Source organism: Belonocnema kinseyi, chromosome 6, assembly GCF_010883055.1.
Source record: "Belonocnema kinseyi isolate 2016_QV_RU_SX_M_011 chromosome 6, B_treatae_v1, whole genome shotgun sequence".
Taxonomy (NCBI): domain Eukaryota; kingdom Metazoa; phylum Arthropoda; class Insecta; order Hymenoptera; family Cynipidae; genus Belonocnema; species Belonocnema kinseyi.
In genome coordinates, this window is record NC_046662.1 from 71,955,235 (window position 1) to 71,976,255 (window position 21,021).

The 21,021-nt window shown below is 25.6% G+C and overlaps 2 protein-coding genes across 5 annotated transcripts in view; one reads left to right on the plus strand and one right to left on the minus strand.

Moving 5' to 3' along the window:
* The window catches only part of LOC117174219 (palmitoyltransferase ZDHHC5), a 43,262-nt gene extending 34,329 nt beyond the window's left edge, over positions 1-8,933 (minus strand). For all 4 annotated transcript variants that reach the window (XR_004467278.1, XR_004467277.1, XR_004467276.1 and 1 more), the window contains exons 1-2: positions 8,550-8,933; positions 1,943-2,061 (exon numbers count right to left, since the gene is read on the minus strand). Coding sequence is in view for 1 of the 4 variants with exons in the window: in XM_033363090.1 (XP_033218981.1) it covers positions 1,943-2,061; positions 8,550-8,641 (211 nt within the window). In the remaining 3 variants the exon portion in view is untranslated. The remainder of the gene's footprint in view (positions 1-1,942; positions 2,062-8,549) is intronic.
* A 2,840-nt stretch (positions 8,934-11,773) lies between these two features.
* LOC117175115 (zinc finger protein 236-like) overlaps positions 11,774-21,021 on the plus strand; it is an 82,567-nt gene continuing 73,319 nt past the window's right edge. Inside the window, exons 1-6 of the mRNA XM_033364685.1 lie at positions 11,774-11,872; positions 12,124-12,251; positions 12,457-12,569; positions 14,239-14,547; positions 14,645-14,779; positions 20,437-20,601. Of these exons, the coding sequence (XP_033220576.1) occupies positions 12,131-12,251; positions 12,457-12,569; positions 14,239-14,547; positions 14,645-14,779; positions 20,437-20,601 (843 nt within the window). The 5' untranslated portion in view covers positions 11,774-11,872; positions 12,124-12,130. The remainder of the gene's footprint in view (positions 11,873-12,123; positions 12,252-12,456; positions 12,570-14,238; positions 14,548-14,644; positions 14,780-20,436; positions 20,602-21,021) is intronic.

Here is a 21,021-nt window from a genome sequence, read left to right on the forward strand (position 1 = left end):
TATATTCTTGACATTTTCCTATTACACTATAATTTCTGAACTTTTTCACATTTTCAAAAAGATAAGAAAAACTAATTCAGGGTCGAAAATTTATTTGAAGAATTCGAAAAAAATTTAGAAGCTTTTTAAAAATGTTGAGATAATTTTTCTTTTAAGATTTCTTGAAAAATCTTTAATAGTTTAGTTTTTTATTTTTTAAAAATAATGTCAAGTTTTGAAGATGTCAAAATGTGTCGTAAAACAACCTGGAGGATTTTAGGCTGATTGTTTTTTAATTTTGCAAGATTTTAAACATTTGTAGGAAATCTGTACTTTGAAGCGTTTCAAGGGAAGAAAAAAAAGAAGAAAATTCTTGAGTTCTTGGGAAAATTTCAAATGATTTTTTATGCTCAAACATTAATTTTAAGAGAAAATTTGAAAAGATTTCAAAACATTTCAAATGATTTCCCAACATTTCAAAACAGAGTGCAGAAGATTTTAAAGCGAAAATTTAAAAAAATCAGTTTTGTAAAATTACAAAATTTTGGAAATAATTCGAGTAAGTTTAAGAAACAATTAGAATTTTTAAAAAGATTTTTAAATAGTTTTAAAATTGGAAAATTTTTGTTTAAATTTTTTTAAAAGATACCTAAATTTTTGAAAATTTCGTAAAAAAATCCGAAACTTTTTAAAAATATTAAAAAGTTTTAAGAGAACAAAAAAAATGTTCTTAAGATTTATGGGTACATAAATAACAGATATTTACAAGCTTTTCTACGATTTAAAAATAACGTTATTCTTTTAAAGATTTTAAAAACTAAACAAAAAATAGATTTCAATAAATTTATTTAAGAGAATATTTAAAAAGATTTCAAAAGAGTTCCACATTGTCAAAGAAGAATTTCAAAGTTTTGAAGAATTTTTTTTTAATTTGATAGGAAAAATTTGAGATTTAAAATATGTAGAAGGTTTTAAAGTTACGAAAAGATTGAAAAAAGAATTATCTTAAGATTCATTAGAAAATATGAAATTTCTTATTTTGTTTGCTTGAAAATTGCATTTGAAGAGAAAATCGAAAAAGGTCTAACAAATTTTAAATGATTTCCATAAATTGTGTAACAGTGTGCAGAAAATTATAAAAAGCAAATTGTTTCAAATTGGCAAGTTTACAAAATAAAAAAATAAATCGAGTAATTCAAGAGATATTTTGAATATTCGAAAAGATATTTGAAAAATGTTAAACTTGAACAGATTTAAAAACCTTTTTGAAAAATGTAGAAGTTTAAAGAAAGAATCTGGAAGATTTTGAGGCAATTGAAAACATTTTAAAATTCACAGGGAAAATTTTGAAATAATTATTTTTTGATAAATTAATGTTTAAAGACAATTTTGAAACATTTTAAGATATTTCAAAATTTCGAAAAATGTGGAAGATTTAAGGTAATTTTGAACATTTTGAATGATTTTCCAAAATTTTGAAAAAAATGTAGTGAGTTTAAATAGGAATTTAATAGGTTTTGAAGACATCACAAATATTTTATAACTTGGAAAGATTTTCGAAAATTTATTAAATATTTGTTTGTTTTTTCAAAACTTTTTAAGGGACCTAAATATCTTTTAAAAAGACTCGAATTTTTCCTAATATTTTCTAAAATCCTGTAAAGTCAAAACAATTATATTAAGCATATTTTAGACTCTTTTACCACATATCTTGAATTTTCTCAAAAATCTTAGAAAAATTATATTTATGTAAGTTTAAAAAAAAACGGACAATGTTTTTGTTCTCAAATCTCGCAATCGAATTCAAGTTTAGATTTAGGTGTTTAACAATTTTTTCAAATAATTAGTTATCCCAAAGTTTTATTTTTTATTAAAAATGATGGCCTCCCTTAAATCGAAAAACTACACATAAAGTGAGGTTAGTTATCTCTAAATTTCAAAGGCTTTAAATTCAAAATCATACCTTTCGGTATAACTCCAGGGTCCATGAACGTGGCTAGTGTAAAATTTGCCAAGACGAAGAAGGTGATAACTCCTTGCAACGCAGGAACCCATGGGTACGGTTCAATGTAATATCGACACCTGTAATTCCCAAAGAATAAATAAGTTTCATTCACCAATATGCACAAAATAATAACAATTTTTTTAAGAGTTCAGAGAATTTATCTGCATTTATTTTAAAAATACTCTGAAACTAGAATTTGTAATACAATTTTTTTCCTAGAGTAATTATTATTTTTCTAAGACGAAATCGTAGAAACAGTGAGAAGAATTTTCGCAAAGTAGAATTCCTAATGAAAGGAGGTCATCTTGAGATAATACCTATATCTTCTTTTTTAAATCTAGCTAATTTTAGACACGCTGGAAAGAATTTATCGCGCATTGAACTATTTTTATATACATTCTTGGAAAAATGCAGATTTTTTTCTTCAATCTGAAAGGTTCTCTGAACCAATAGTAAGATCCAATACTGCAAAAGTATAATTAAGACTTTAAAAAAAGAATTGACGAAAGGTTTAAAAAATATGCCAATTTTATCCTAAATTTAATTCTATATCTTATTGTAAATTAAAAATTCTTGGACTATTTACCAGGAATTGGCTAACTTTTTTAGATCCAATTTTTTTTTTATTCAAAAACTTAATACTCGGGAGTAAGTTTTTATTTTTCATTTCAACTAAGGATAACATTTTTTCGCAATCCGCAGTCAAACCTCTTCTAATTTGTGGAGTTCAAATGAACGAATTTTTGTACTGATGACTTCGTAAACAATAAAAATGGCTACAAAATTGGTTAATTTATATTGGAAATAATATATTTAATAAAGCAAAATTATACTGCATTTTTTTGTGGTTGGAAAATATTTACGGGTAAAATAGAATTTAAAAAAATATTTTGTTCAATTGAAATTTCGGAACTTCAGACCTACTTTTTGACCTAAATTTAGCAACACTTCCGCTGATTAGTAAACTTTTGTTTTATATTACAAGAATGATTAAGATTTTACAGAACGTTTTTTCGCTTTCCTGAGAAATTCCGATTTTTTTTATTATCTATTTCTGTACGGCCACCGTTAAAATTATAAAATAAACTATTGCAAATATTATACATGTTTTATGATAGTGTTTTTCACGTGGAATTGCAAACCAAAATTATCATCAAGATTCTTTATATTTAACAATTTTAGTACAATTTGAATGGGTATTTGTAATAATAAATTTTTAGATTTCAAAGGTTACATATTTTTCAAGAAATTGCGTTTTCCGGTTTTGTTAGTATTTCTTTATTATCAGAGATTGACATTTTTAAACAAAATCCATTAGATTTTAAAGAGTGATAGTTTTTCAAAAATTGTATGTTACGTTATAACGTACTTATCACCAATTTTTTGTGTACAGCTCTATAGCGCACATCCAAAATTTGTATTTTAAAACAAAAATCCTTAAAATTTGACTAAGATGTAGAATTTATTAAAAACCTTAGATTTTTTAGTGTTTTTCGTCGAAAATTGGCATTTTTAATGAAAGAATTCGATTCTTAAAGACGATTAACAACTTTCAACAATTAAGAGTTACGTTAGCGCTTTACGTAAAAAATTGGTACATTAAAATATCATTAGATTTTAAAAGCTCGTAATTTATCAACAATTGTAGGCTACAATATTTGGTATTATGTTAGTATTTTTCGACAGAAATTGGATCTTTTTGGTTAAAGACGAATTTCAAATTTTAACAGTTTTAAGTTATGCTAGCAATGAAAAAAAAGTCTCTTAAAATAAAAAAAAAAAATATAATTTGAACAAGATTTAGTATCTTTTGAAAATTTTGGATTATGTTAGTGTTTTTCATCGGAAATTGGTATTTTTCTGAAAAACAGAAAATTCAAAAGATTCACAAATTTTAACAATTTCAGGTTATTTTAGAGTTACACGTGAAAAATTGGTATTTTAAAACAAAAATCATTGTAATTTGAACATGATTTAAAATCTCTTAACAATTTTTATTTCGTTTAGTGTTTTTCATCGGAAATTGGTAGCGTAAATTGAAAAAAAAACAGATTTCAAAGAACATGCGTAACTTTTAAGAAGTTTAAGTTATTACCGTTTTACACCAAAAATTTCACTTTAGAACAAAAATTATTATTGTTTAAACCAAATTTGTCAGTTTTGAACAATTTACAATTTAATAAACTACATTATAAAGCAGATTTCCAACTTTTAACAATTTTAGATTATGTTTGCATCAGACACAAAAAATTATTACTTTTAAACAAAAATTATTTTAGTCGTAACCAGAATTGGAATTTCAGAACAATTACAGGCTATATTAAATTTATTTAGTATTGTAAATGTTATAATTTCTTAACAGTTTTAGATTACGTTCGTGTTTTACAACATAAACTAGTATTTAAAAACAAATATTATTAGAGTTTGAAGAAAATTTAGAATCTTTTACAAATTTTGGATTTTTTTCCCGTAGGAAATTGGTATTTTTAATTTAAAAAATCGATTTTAAATACGAGCCATAATTTTAAATAATTTTGATTGTGTTAGCATTTTTCTCTAGAAATAGGTATTTAAAAAATCATTAGTTTGAAGAAGATTTTTAATTTTTAAAAAGTTTAAGGTTATATTAACGTTTTTCACAGGAAATCGTTTTTTGTCATCAAAAATCATAATTTAAATCAGATTTAGAATCTTTTAAAATTGCCGTATTATGTTAGTGTTTTACGTTGGAAATCGGCATTTTAATAAAAAAAATTAAATTTCAAAGAAGAATTACAATATTTAATAATTTCGCATTGTTCTGTTAGTATTTTTCGCCTGAAATTGCTATTTTTTTATTAAAAATGCAAGAGTTTCACTGTAAATATATTGTAAGAAAATTACACATTAATTCTAAAGTTCGATCTTATAATTTCACCGATTATCAATAATATTCCTTATTTTATGTTAATGCTTTTCACTGGAAATTAATAGTTTTTAAACCGAATTTCAATATAATACCATAAAATCCAGAAGTGGATATTTTTTATAAAAAATTATAAGATTTCCAAGATTACAATTAATTCCACAATTTTCGTTATTCGGCTTTATCAGATTTTTTTACCGCAAATCGTTAGTTTTAAATAAAAATAGTTCCATCTTAAAAGATTCATAATTTTTTAACAATTTTAATTTAGTTTAGCGTTTTATACAAAAAGTTGGTATTTAAAAAAAAATTATACAGTTAGAAAAAGATTAGCAATTTTTTAAAATTTCAGGTTTTATTGACGTTTTTCATCTCGAAGAAGATTTATAATTCTGAACAAATTTCTGCTATGTTGTGTTAGAGTTTTCTGTCTGAAATTATTGTTACTTTTAAGAACAAATTATTAGATTTCAAATAAACTTTACAATTTTTTAGGAACAATCGAAAACAAAAATGATTAAACAGAAAATGTTATGCAATTAAAAATTGTTAAACAAAAATCATTCAATTTAATAAAACATTTAGAGTTTGGCACACTTTTTGTTACGTTTTGTTGGCGTTTTTCGTTAGAAATTGAAATATGTATTAAAAAATGATTACAATGTTTTTGACAATTTTATGTTACGTTGGCATTTTTAAACAAAAGTCATCATAATGTGAACAAAATTTAGAATATTTAAACAATTTTGGATTATCTTAATGTTTTTGGCCAAAAAATTTAATTTTTGACTGTTGACAATTGAAGAATATTGAAAATAAAAGAAAATTCAATTTTCAAATGTTGGAAATTCATTTTTCTTCCATTTTCAACCCTCGAATTTTTCAGTTAAAAATGTTATATTTACATAATTTTATATCAGAATTCCATAAATAAATATTTGAATTAATAAAAAATGGTAGAAACGTGAATTTATTCGAAAACGGTTCTATACTGGTAAATGTTTTGGAAAATTAATAGTCATCCAATGGACTATCAGTAGGGAATTCGTGACACTGCACTAAACCCCAAATCCGATTATCTCCTTGTTAAACAAAAAACATTACGTTTCAAAGAAGATTTACAATTCTAAGCAATGAATATACAAAATTATTAAATTTCAAAGAATTTTTACAAAGTTAGCATTTTCTATAGGAAAGATTATTTAAAAAATAATAATTTGATTCCAAAAATTTAACTTACAATTTATAACAACCTTACGTTTGTGTATTTTGTCGGAAATCGGTATTTTTGTACAAAAATTCAACGCTTTGTCCATATAATGTAAACAAATATATATTAATTCTGAAATTAAGATATCAATTTTCATAAATTATCAAAAGTATTAGCCTTGTTTTTCTTTTATATTATTTTAGATAATAGATACAATGAAATAGAACAATTTTGTATTAATAATAATTTAATATTTTAGTTTCAAAATTGCAACATTTGAAGATTCATTATATAAGTTAAAAATTAATTTTTATGACTAAGAATAAAAATATTTTGTTGAAAGTTTATCTTTTCGGGTCGAAAAATCGTATATTTGATTGAAAATTCAACTACTTGGATAAAAGTTGAACTACTTGTATACAAATTAATTTTTTGTGTTTGAAAAATCCTCTGCTTGGTTGAAAATGTAAATGTTATGTAGAAAATTTGTCTTTTGTTTTCAAAAATTAATCTTTTTGGTGAAAATTGATCTATTTGGTTAAAAATTAACATTTTTGTTGAAAATGAAATTTTTCGGATTACAAATTCTACTACTATCACCAATTTTTAGTTTGTTGTTAAAATTAATTTTTTGTTCTAAACATTTATCTAGCTGAGTTAGAAATTCCAGTCTTTCGTTAAAAAAACAATTATTTAATTAAAAATTCATTTTTTAAAGATAAAAATTACGTTTTTGACCAAAAATTTAACTAATCCAGTTAATGATTTGTCATATATGTTGAAAATTTGTCTTTCCTAGTCAAAAATTAATCTTTTTTGGACCGAAGATTTCTAATTTTAGTTGAAAACTTATCTCTGGTTGAAAATGTAAATATAACAAATTTTGTTTTTGTAAAAATTCATTTTTCTTTTTCATGTAAATTTAACTATTCTATTTGAAAATAATCCTATAAGTTAAAAATATAACTTTTTTGGTAGGAAATTAATCTCTTTCGTATAAAATGAATCTTTTTGCTCAAAAAATAATTTTATTAAAAATGTGACTAGTTTTTTTTTTTTGAATTCGCTTTTTGTCGTGAAAAATTATTTTATTTTTACTGGAAATGGAGTTTTTTTTTGTTATTCTCGAATTAATAATTTGTTTTTTGTGAAATTCGTATTTTTGGTTAGAAATTTCAAATCTCTTTTGTAGAAATTTTATCATTTTTAGTTAAGAACGGTTAGAGCTAGAATTCAGTCACTGATGTTTTGGTAGATGATTCACAACTATATCGTTAAAAATTCATAATTTTAATAAGGGATTTAATTCTTTCACGATGATAAATTATATTAAAAGGAGATATTTCAAGGTTTCAATCCTGTGCGAGAGTCACAGTTTTGACAGTATGTTAAACTATTCTAGTTCATATTATATATTAATTCTGAAGTTTAAGGTATCAATTTTCATATATTATAAAAAATATTGTCCTTGCTTTTCCTTCCTTCTATTTTAAACAGCAGACACTATGAAATACAAAAAGGCTGTATTAATATTAATTTGATATTTTAATTTAAAAATTGCGCGAGACAATAAAAACGAATCGGGTGCACGTTTTTTTTTTTACTGCCTTACCAAATTCTTGTGTTAATACTAATTTTATATTTTAATTTAAAAATTGCGTGAGACAAAAAAAAGTAGCGTGTTTGTTTTCTAGTGCATATAAAATAACCACGTGGAATTCCATCAACTATGTAAGAAAAATGAACTTTTATATAAGAGGAAGTTCTAAGTCAGAATTAGGTTATTTTTGTTGTGCTAATTAGATTTTAATTAATCAACAAATATCCCATCAATCTTAACATGACCTATAGAACTACTTTCTAAATTCTTGACAGCTGACTTTCGGAACAACTCATAATAAATCTATTTAGAAATGTTCCTTCATCGTTAAGTTTTCTACAATCATGATAAAACCTCTATCAATAATAAAAGTTCATTCATTCTCGTCGTATTTAATGAATGAATCCATTAACTACGAGAACTAATCGCATTAAACAACCTTGCACAAATAATCTTTATTTCAATAACCAACTATTATTCAACACCTTGCCTTGAAATCAAGCCTGAAACTCTTGAAAATCAACTCGACAATTCCGAGAAAAACGCAAGGGTTATAGGATTAAAAGCCTTGTTTTTGCCTCTAGATTATCTGAACTTGTTATGGGCTTGTCCCGCTCATTAAAGAGGGTAAAAAAATCGGGGAAAAAGCAACGTGAGCGCACGACACCAATTGAAGCGACATGACCATTAAACCAAAAAATGATGAAATTACACAACTGACACCTGCGATTTGATATCCATGCTTGGAATTTATCTGAAATTAGGTCCAGTGGGAACGAGTGATGAAAAAGATTGGTGCGGTGTGCGCACGGGAAAAGAAAAGTGAGTGAGAGGCGTGTGGAATACTTACGGGAAATAGAAAAAGAGAGTTGTGGTGCTGAGCAAAAGGGTCCAAGCGAAGGTAGCTGGTAGACACTTGAATTTCACATCGTTTTTCGGCATTATGTAGATTTTAATGTAATTTACTAATCGAAGTAGTTAATGAGCGAGATTTGCGCGATTTCTGCTATGGCCGCGTCCATTGGTAGTGCTTATTTGCGAGTCCGCTAACACGCTGCTTGTAACACGATACGTCCAATGATCCGCGAATTCATTGCGGCGTCACTTCAGTAAAAACATTTGGAATGCAATAATTAATAATCGAGCCCTTTTTTGCACACACGATTTTCGGATACACCACACTCATATCGCGGACAGCTCAGCCCCCTCCAAACCACCAAACCTAACCTCCGAGTGTTCCTAAACTAATCAAGTGAGCTCTTAGGGTTGCGAAATTTCATGAAACTTTGGGAAAATTTCACACATTTCAAAATGTCATATATTGAGGCGGGAAAATTTAAAATAATTAAAAACCGCTATCAAGAATTAAATTAAAACATTTAATTCTATGTAAATTTTAATAAGAAAAGTGCTCAGTGTAAAATTAGCTTTTTTTGTTGAAAATTCAACTAATTAACTAAAATTTGAACTTTGTTAACATTTTTTGTTGGCTAAAGAATTCACATTTTTGTTAAAAATACATTACTTCAATTGAAAAAATCAATATTTTTGTTGGAAATTAATATTTTTCAACTTAATTTTTGGGTTGGCGATTCATAATTTTAGTTAAAAATATAAATATTTAGTTACAATTATTAAATTGAAAATTCATGTCTCTCGTTCAAAATTAAACTAATTTGTTGAAAGTTTGTATTTTTTCTCTAAAATTGACCTATTTAATTGAAAACTCAACTATTTCGTTCAAAATGAATACTTTTGTTAAAAATTGCTATTTTTGTTGAAAATGAATATTTCTGTTAAAAATTTATATTTTCGAGTTAGAAATTGAAACACTTGGCTAAAAGTTAAATGACTTTGTTAGAACTGATTTTTTTTGTTAATGATTGATAATTTTAGTCAAAAATTTAACTCTTTAGTTGAAAATATAAATATGCAGTTGATATATTATTATTTTTTGACAGAAAGCTAACTGCTCTATTAAAAACAAAATTCATTGTATAAGTTGAATATTCATCTCTCAGATACAAAATGTAAATACTTCACTGAAAGCTTGTCTTTTTTGGTCAAAAAATTATATATTTGGTTGAAAATTAATATTATTGAGGAAAATTCATATTTTCGGGTTCAGGATTTGACTACTTGGCTAAAAGTTGAACTACTTTCTTGAAAATTAATATTTTTGGTTAAATATTCTCAATTTTAGTTGTAAATTTACCTCCTTCATTAAAACATTCAAAATGTAACTATTTTGTTACAAATTACTATTTTTTCCTTAAAAATTAATTTGTTTGACTGAAAATTTAACTATTTTAGTTTTAAAATCATTATATAAGTGGAAAATGTATCTCTCTGGTTGAAAATTTAACTACATACTTGGTTGAAGTGTATATCTTTTTTGGTCGAAAAATCATCTATTTGGATTGAAAATTTAAATATTTGTTGAAATCTTATAAATTTATTTAAAAAATCATATTTTCAAGTTCAAAATTCAACTAATTGGCTAAGAGTTGAACTGCTTTGTTAGCAATTAATTTTTTTTGGTAAGATCCACAATTTTAGTTGAAGATGATCTCCTTAGTTGAAAAATTGAAAATGCAACTATTTTGTTACAAATTTCTTTTACCCTAAATTCGACTATTCAAGTTTAAAATTCATTATATAAGTTGAAAAATAATCTCTTTAGTTGAAAATTGAACGACTTGGTTAAAAGTTATAATAAATTTGTTATAAATTAATTTTTTGGTTGAGAAATCGTCATTTTAGATCAAAATTCACCTCTTTCATGCAAAACATGAGTAATTTGGTGAAATCTTGTTCAATGTTTTGGTTCTAAATGAATTTTTCAGGCTGAAAATATAACTATCCAATTATAGATTCATCATATATATGTCGAAGATTAATCTTGTTTGTAGAAAATTCATCTATTTGGTTAAAAATTCAACGATTTGGTTTAAAAGTAACATATTTGATAAAAATTCATAATTTAGGGTTGAGAATTCAAATACTCGGCTAAAAGTTGAACTATATTTTAAAAATATATTTTTTGTTGTGGAAGTTTCATAATTTTAGTTTCAAAAATATATGGTTAAAAATCAAACTATTTGATTGAAAATTCGACTTTTATGGTAAAAAATAATGATCTTCGTATATAAGATGAATCTTTTTAGTTTAAAATTTAAACGCTTGTTTAAAAATGTAACTTTTTTGTGGAAAATTTGTTTTATTATTTAAATTTCCAAGCAAATTTTACACAAAATAGTTCCTTTCTTGTTGGAAGTTCATATTCTCGAATTCGAAATTTGATTGTTTGGCGTAAAATTTATCATTTTGGTTTAAAAATTCATATCTCTATTTGTAAAAATTTTATCATTTTTATTTAAAGACGGTTAGAGATCGAACAGTTACTAATTGAGATCAATGAAAAATTTAACAGATTCAAACCTACGCAAATTAATAAATTAATCTGTTTTGGTAAAGCATTCAACTATTTCGTTTGGGATTCATACATTAGTATAAAATTAATCTTCTTGATGGAAAATTAATCTTTTTATGTGAAAATTCAACTTTTTCCTTTAAAAGTGCTATTTTTTATAACTATATTTTGTTAAAAGGTTTTGTTAAATATTAAACGTGGCGCGTAAATATGGAAGAATGTCCAGCCAATGGAGAGCGAGGTCGTTGATCAAATGCCAATCATATCACACATATCTTGATCCCTTTGATCACTTTAGGAATACCAAAATTGAATTATCCTCAAACAAGTTTATTATTTTTTTTATTCAATTTTGTTCCATTTTTTGACAAATTCGAGGATTATAAAATTCGAGTTTCTATTTTTTAAATTGTTGTAACATAAATTTTGGTTAGCATTTAAAATTATGGAAATTTATGCATACAATCAAAGGCTAGGAAAATTCTAATTTAATAAGACTCAAGTAGCTCCTAATATTAAGTCAGTTTATTAACATCAGATGATTCAAAGTAAAATGCCTTTAATTTAATTTAATTGAAAAATTAAACACAATTGTAAAAGTTTGCTACCAATTGCTACCAGATGGCGTAGCGATCGCGAGTATCGATCAAATAATCACCAGAATGGTGTTGTTTTTTGTCTAATGTCTGGAAAGTGTTAAAATGCTCAATAATATTTATATTTAACCGTTATTAAACTAGGTAACGACACAGCTTTGAATTTAAAGTACTATGGTTCTTGATTTTTTTTCGAAAATTTCAATATTTAGAGTTCTATTAAGCTTTAATATTTGTATAGGTTATGTTCAGCTTTAATAACTTCAATTTTAGACTTGCTTCTTTAGCGTTATTTAATTACTTATATATTAAAAATGAATTTGCTAAGTGAATCTGCTATCCATTCGATTCAGTGAATAGTTTAATTGTATTTAATTGTATTTAATTGTGAATAGAACACTAATGTTGACATCACGGACTGTTGGTAATTCAACAGCCATGGCACCCACCATGGACACCATGGATTCAATACCCTTGAGTTTTATCCTTTCTGATGATGGGGGAACTCTTCTTGCCGTGACAGGTGAGAATTCTCGATTACGCCTTTGAGAAGATTTAATAAATATTATTTTGTAGCCAGGTGTTAAGATTTTTGTGATAACTCTGTCTTCAATCTTTGTTTACTTCTATTTATTTTGTGGGACATTTCTTCATTTTAAAGTATTTTTGATTGATTGAAAAGCGCTCTTTATTATATATTTAAAAATATATTTTTTCGCTATTTCTAGAAACCGGAGATGGTACAATTGAGTTGATGAGTACGCCGATAACTTTCATAAACGACACGAACGAAATTTCCGTCGCTTCCAAAACGGCTAACGACAATCCAGAATCAAATATAGTAAGTTATGATTTTCTACTTTTAGATATTTCAGGTTGCTGCAGGTCAGGGAATTCTTGGAAAGTCAGGGCTTTTAAATCTGACCAGAGAAAGTCAGGGAATTTAAGAGAAAACCTGAAAAATTAGGGAATTTTCGATAAATTGAAATTGAAGTTCAAGGGTGGTAATAACAAGTAAGTCTTCTAAACGTGTAATTTTATTTATTTTTGTTCTTGAAAATTGATGTTATGGTTACAAATTTTATTATTTTGTTCATAAATATTATTTGATTAAATTAAAATTCAACAATTCTAGTGGAAAATTCATCTTTCTGGTTGAAAATGTAACTATATTGTTGAAACTTCGTGTTTCCGGGTCAAAAATTAATGTGTTTTTTTTTAACCGAAGGTTCACAATTATTGTTAAAAATGTATCTCTTTGATTGAAAATGTAACAATTTTTTTAAAAATTATTTTGTTTTTAAAAACGAGTGTTTTTACTTAAAATTTTACTATTCTTGTTAAAAATGTATCTCCTAGGTTGAAAATGTAATTCATTTGTTTATAATTACAAACTTATGTATTTTGTTGCAAAGTTTGTCGATTGTGGTAGAATATTAATCTTCTTGGTAAAGAATGCATCTTTTTGGTTAAAAAATATTTTTTTCCCCCCCTTAGAATGTGATTATTTTGTTAAAAATTTCTTTTTTATAGTTAAAAATGAATTTTTTTTAATAAACCATTGGATTTAAATGTATTTATTTTGTTGAAAATTCATCTTTTGTGGTTGAATATTAATCTTGTTGACAAATTTAAGTTTTTGATTGAAAATTTAATTATTTGGTTGAAAAATTGTCTTTTTGTAGTCAAAAATTTATGTATTCTGTTAAAAATTTGTATTTTGGTTAGTAATTTAGCTATTTTGTTGAAAATTCATGTATTTTGTAAAATAAAATCTTTTTGGTTGAAAATTTATTTATTTCAATTGAACTTTTTTGTTGAAAATTCAATTTTTTTTAATGAAAATTAATTTTTCTGACTTAAAATTTGAATATTTTGTTGAAAACTCATCTTTTGTGACAGCTTAATAATTTTCTTGGTGAAAACTTCATCTTTTTGGTTGAAAATTCATGTATTTTTTAAAATAGCATCTTTTTGTTTGAAAATTCATTTATTTCATAGAAATTTTGTTGTTGAAAATTCGTGCCTTAAGGTTAAGAAAATTTGTTTTGACAAAAAGTATAACTTGCGTTTTAGGTTGAAAATTTAGTTTCTTTAGTTGAAAATTTCTGTATTTTGTTACAAATTCATCTTTTTGATTGGAAATTTAACTGTTTTTTTTCAGATTAGCTGTTTTAAAGGAAAATATTTTTTTAAACTGAAATTTGAACTTTTGGAAGTAAATTTTTTTTTAAACATATCCTGCTGTCGTTCTTTATAGTTCGGTTCTCATAAGTCCGGTTCTCGGTTAAACGTAAAAAAATAATTAATTAATCGTCCTGGTTGGAATATTATATTTTTGTCTGAAAATTTTACTTTTTTGTTAAAAATTGTTTGTTTGTTTTTTGCTTGAAAAGTTTTCACCCAAAATTTAGAAGTAATTTGTCAGGGAATTTTGAAATTGGACTTTCGTAGCAATCTTGTATTTTCTCCCTGCACTAGAAAAAATGGATCTTCTTTTTAATTTATAGTCACTACTGCAATTCAATTTGGGAGGAATTTCGGGATCAAGAACCCAACAAGCAACTTTGCTTCCTACAAACATGATCTCCTTCATTTCAAATGATTCCAATTTGATTCCAACCATTCCTACAAAAGAAGATCAATCTCCAGTCGGTTATCAAATATCTCAATACCAACCTATCAGAGCGAAACCAGACACGTCTTCCAAAGAATTTTCTTCGACACCTGTTATGTCTCCAGTATCCAAGTCTTCCAAATCTCAGTTGAAATCTCCGAAGAGAAGTCCTGGCAGGCCGAAGAAAAGTGAAAAGTCTCTTGTAAGTGCTTGTAACTTGAAGCTTTAATGCAGAATTCGTTTGTTTTTTGTCGGTTTTCATTGATGAATGGTTTCATGGGATTTTTCTTCTTTTTTAGAGAAAGATTGAATTAAAATGCGAAATTTGTGGCGAGGACTTTAAGAAGCACAGTTTATATCGAAGGCATATGGAACATCATGCAGAGGAAAAGCCGCACCGGTGTCCAAAGTGTCCCGCATCATTTAATGTGCCAGTGAGAAATCTTTAAAAATGTTTTATTATTCTTACTGATTCTTATGATTCAGAAATTGAAAGTCCATTTCCAGCCCTCAGACTTATGCTGCTATTGACACTTTTCTAATGATGGAATTATTTTGAAATTATTAAAAAAAAACAGGGTGGTCGCTGGACCGGGAATTTTATGAGACTCGGAAATGAAAATAAATTTATTTTTTGACTTTGAATTTTACAAATTTGTAGAAAAAATATCCTTCCAACTTTGATTTTAACCGTTTTTAAATAATTATTTTAATTGTGGCCTTTTTCAATTATGATATCATTGAGTTTAGAATGCGTAATTCGAAAATCCTTCAGTTTAAAAATGTTCCTGTTTAATTTTTAAGCTCAATTTTCAATTGAAACAATTTTAAAATACAGTTTTAAAGGCTTAAACAATTAAAAATTAGAAACGTTTAAAATCGAAAATTTTAGATAAAAAACATTTTTAGTTTATCAACTGTGAATATTAATTAATTAATGATACCTTAAATTGAATTGTACTTTAAAATGTCTAATGTAACATTTATAAATTGATTTTACAAAACGATTCGGAATCAGTTAACAATTTTAGAATGTCCAGATTTTAACGTTAAAAATTTAACTGTTTCAATTGAAAAGTCTTATTAATTATACAAATGTAAACGCCCTATTAAAAATTTGTAATCTATTTTTCAATAACTGAAAAATAATATATTTTTAGTCAAAGGGTTTTAATAAATTTCAAATATAATTTCACTCTAAAATGTTCCATTTTTAAACCATGCAGTTTGAAATTTTTCAATTAAGAAAAAGAACAGTTACTTAATATTTAGAATTATTTGACTTCATTTTAAATCAGTAATTATAAATTAAATATTCAAGACTAAACTTTGAACGTTACAATTTTAACCCATTAACGACCAAAGCTATCAATTTTGTAACATGAGTTTAACCGCAAAATTTATGGGTATAACAAAAAATAAATAGATAAAAAGTACTGTTCCTTATGTTTTTGGGTGAGCTAAATTCGAATCGTGGTCAAAATTTGAATATTTTTACTTCAAAATTAAATATGGCCGTTTCTGCATACAAAAATAGTGCAAAATGTCTGATTCTTTATTTTTAAATCTTCTTTTAAGGCATAAAACGCTTTAATATCCTAAAATTTCTTCAACCATCGGTGCACAACATTCTTAAACTTTAACAAAAAATTTATATATATATATGTTTTTTCTTCCAAAATGGTGGACAAAATGCAAAAATGTTCCAAAAACTGGTTTTCCATCATCTTTGTGTTTCTCAAAAACTCGAAACTTTAAAAAAAAGTTCCATGGAACAAAAATATCTTGAAATTAGCCATAGAACAATATGAATTTTTTTTAGATTTTTTAGAACAATTTTTTGATTTTTCAAAAAATCAAAAATTTTCAAAAAATCTGAAAAAATTCAAGAATATTCTTTGTCTAATTCTAAGACATTTTTATTCTTGGAAAAATTGTACCAGAGCCTATATATTTTGGGAAATAATTGATCAAACTTCATGAGAAAAGAATTCGCATGAAAAGTATTCGCATGAAGTTTGATCAATTATTTCCTTAAATATATAGGCTCTGGTATAAATTTTCCAAGAATAAAAATGTCTTTGAATTAGTCAAAGAAAATTCTTGAATTTTTTTCAGATTTTTTGAAATTTTTTTTGCAAATTTCAAATTTTTGATTTTTTGAAAAATAAAAATTTTTTCCTAAAAAATCTAAAAAAAAATCATACTATTCTATGGTTAATTTCAAGACATTTTTGTTCCATGGAACTTTTTTTTAAACTTTCAAGTATTTTAGAAAAACAAAGATTATGAAAAAACCAGTTTTTGGAACATTTTTGCATTTTGTCCACCAGTCTGGAAGAAAAAACATATATAAGAAATTTTTTTTAAAGATTAAGAATTTTGTGCATCGATGGTTGAAGAAATTTTAACATATTAAAGCGTTTTATGCCTGAAAAAAAATTATAAAAAAAAATCAAACATTTTTCACTATTTTTGTATACAAAAACCGCCATATTTAATTTTGAAGTCAAAATATTCAAATTTTGACCACGGATTCGAATTTAGCTCACCCAATATCATTAGGAACAGTTCTTTTGATCTATTTATTGTTTTTTTATACCCATAAATTTTGCGGTCAAACTCATGTTATAAAATTAATAGCTTTGGTCGTTAATGGGTTAATTGCTTTATTTAACTAAATTTAAGTTGTAACTTAAATTGTTGAAATTCGAGTAAGTTGAAGATATATTCAGAAGATTTTAGCTGGAAGTGGAATTTACTCGCGAGAATAAGAATTCTCGGTGGCAAATTGAATTTTTCAAAGAAAGTTAAATTAAAGAAAATTATTATTTTGGTTTGTAGCGAGGTTTTTTCGAACAAAATTAAATTATGAATTGGAACAGGGAATTTTACAAAAAAATCTCATTTTTGCGTTTCTGAATTTGAACAGGTAATTTTCAATTTTTAACCATTTCTCAGCTGGAATTGGAATTTATTCACGAGAATAACAATTCTCAATGGCAAATTGAATTTTTCAAAAAAATTATTATTCTCTGTTGAAGCGAGGTTTTTTTGGAAAAAATTTGAATTTAGAATTGGTATAGGCAATTTTACCTAAAAAATCTAATTTTTACAATGGATTGACATGGAGAATTTTCGAAAAGAATTAAAATTCTTGATTTGAACAGGGGAATTAAAATTGCGAATTTAAACAGAGAAATGTTTAATTTCTACCAAATTCTGAGGTGGAATTAGAATTTAAAATTGCTTAAAATGGTAGTATGGTCATTTTTAAATTCATTGATTGATTCTTCCATTTAGACAACTGAAAATGATAACATGGATTTATATTTTTGGAACTGAATTAGAATATTTGAACTCTACGATTTATAAAAGTTAAACATTTTGAAGCTGACAGTTTAACTTTATTTAATTAAAAAATGTTCAATTGAAAAGTGTTAGTATTTTCCATTTTACACTTGTAAATTATTGAGCATTTGAATCCAAATTTTTCAATGAAACAACTTTTAAACTTCAATTCTAAAAGTTTAAAATTCGAGAATTTCACTTTGCGTGCTTTAATTTGCAGTTCAGTTTTTATTACTTCAAATGGAACAATTTTTAGATATAGTGTTCGATTTTTTACATATCATTGACCGAGAAAAATATTTGCGAACCTGGAAAAAAACCGAGAATTGAACGGGAATTTCTTCCTAATATAAAAAGAAAACCCTGAAAAAATGATATTAATGGTACTATTTTCTAAAATTGCGCACTAATGCAACTATTTTTTCATTTCGTCTTTAAACATATTTTGAAACTTCTTCGCTAGATTGGCTAAAATAATATATCAGACGTCCCAAAAATCACAATTTGAAAAGATTTTAAGATTTTGAAGATCAAAAGATTTCAAGGATTTAATATAATTGTATAGGGTTTACAATCTTTTAGAGTATTTAAAAAGATTTCTAAATAACTTTAGGGAGTAAATAAAATCGAATTAAATTTTAAGAGACATAAAGCGATTCCATGGGGATTTAAGTATTTAAAATACTTTCTCATTTTACAAGGATTTAAAAATATAGTAAAGATTTTAAGATGTACTACGGGATTTCAAAAGATTTCTAGGGGCATAGAAACACATTTTTAACATATTTTAAGTTATTTTAAAGGATTTCAGAAAATTAAAAAGACTTCAAGAGATTTTAAGATATTTTAATAAGTTTCGTCCGATTTGGAAATATTTCAAGGGATTTTTAGGGATTCCACAAAACCTACGGGATTCATAGGATCTTTAAGTACTTTAAAGATTAAAAAATTTCAATGGATTTCCAAAAAATTTGAAAGATTTTAAAGTCTTCCACAAGATTTCAAAAAATGTCAAGCAATTTCAAGAGATTAAAAAATTTTCGAGGGATTTTAAAAGCGCATTAAGAATTTCAAGAAATTTAAAAGCTCTCCAGGGATTTTATGGAAATTGAAAGAATTTATAGGGTTCATTAAGAAGTGAATAAAATGGAATGAAATATTAAGGGACCTATAGGGATCTAATGGGATTTTGTAGCGTCTCAGAGAATTAAATAACTTTTCTTTTTTTTATAGGATTTTAAACGATATTAAAGTTTACAAGATTGAAGGAATTTTAACAATTTAAAAATACCTCACAAAATATAGTGTATTTTAACCCTCTACCGCCCACAGTGACATATATGTAACGTTTGGAAGACTTGAGTTTTTTTAAGTATGACTTTGAGACGAACAGCAATTTTTAACGCAAGGATTTACATGAAACTCAGGACGGTAATGAGCTAGAATTTTAGTTTTGTATACACTCCGCCATAGGTATAATATGCCTAAATATCTCAAAATTCAGAAAAAAAGAAAGTTTTAAGGGCGTTAGGGGGTTAAAATACTCCGAGAAATTCACTGAGATTTCAAAAAATTTCGTAGAATCCTAGAAATTTCCAAGAAATTTTTTTTCAGAAAAAGGTGAAGATTTTCAGAAGATCTAAAATATTTCAAGACATTTTTACGAAATTTATCAAATTGCAAGGGATTTCAAGAACTTTTACAATAGTTGAGGAATTCATAGAATTTCAAAAGAAAGTAATATTCCATATTATTATAAGGAATTTCTACAGATTTTAATTGAATTCAAGTGCTTTTTATACATTTTAGTAGATTTCAACGGATTTAAAAGATTTTGCGGGATTTCAAAGCTTTTGGAGTATTTAAAAAGATATGAAAATATTTTAAGCGACTTTATGGGAGATTTATATTTTATACTAGACTTCAAAAATAATTAACCGTGAAATTTGGCATGACGCTATTGTCTTACTATTTTAAAGAACTTATTCTACTATTGACACTGTTTTAAATTTCCCGAATGATTCTGAAGCCTATATTTATGAAAAAATATGTTTTAATACCATTTTTGGTGAATTTTTAGTTCTTTTTTCATAATGTTTCTTTCTATTAAGATGATTATGCGATTTATGGTGGTCCAAAAATACATTAGGAATTTTCTTTTTTCGAAATTTCATGCATGTCGCCTCCCAATTTGTTCGAATCTACAAAAAATAAATGCGTCTTTTTTTGTTTGAAAAAAATTTTATTCAGAGATTTCGCAAGATCCCACAATTTGAATCCACACGCATTTAAAGAAAATAATTTAATCCACAGCCATCAAATTAATTTTCCACCCAAAAAGATGGGTCTTCAACAAAATACATGATTTTTTCACAAAGCAGTTGAATATTCCACCCAAAACTATGAATTTTCAGCCAAAAAGTTAATTTTCTATCCAGTAGTTAATTTTTCAAATAAATAGTTTAATATTTAACCAAATAGTTGAAATTCCTGCAAGTTTTATTTTTTATCGGAAATATTTCTTGATCTTGATGATGTTTGAGAAAATCTCTAAATTGAATTTTTGTGTTAATTTAAAAACAAAAATTTGCCGTGGATTTGAATTTTGGGGAAACATTATCCATGAAAATTCGAGAAAAAATCAGATCATCCTATTATGCACTTTAATTGGCCAGGTATTATAAAACCTTTAACAAATTTCAATGCGCGTTTTCTATCTAAAAAAAAAAATTACTTGCAGACGAATTTTACACTTCACATGGCGACACACAACATTGGCGAGCCAAAATGTCCCGAATGTGGAAAAAAATTTGCGAGAATGGCGAGTTTAAAATCCCACATGATGCTGCACCAGAGAGAGGAAAATCTTTTCTGCACCGAGTGCGAAGATGCATTTTCAACAAAGGTGAGTCCTAATCACTTATGAAAGAACAATTTTTCAGAATTGATATAAACATTTTATATTTGTTGGAGAATATTTTATTCTTTCCAGGTCTGAAATTCTTAATATTTCTTTGAACCCATGTTTGGAAATACTTCTAATTTTTTTATCATAAACTGTTTTTTTTAAGGCATAATTAATTGCGCGTCATGCGTTCGTCTAGTTTTTCGATTTTGAGGGCAAACCTAATTTTTAATATAAAATACAAATTTTGAATAACTATTTATTTTTCTAAAGTTTCTGAACACTTAAATTCATGCTCCAGTTACTGCAAAAATTCAAAAATATTTTTGAATTTTTTAGACTTGTCGAAAAGCAAACTATAATATTTTATACAAATTTGTATTATTATATATGTTATATGATTATACTATTATTTATTTA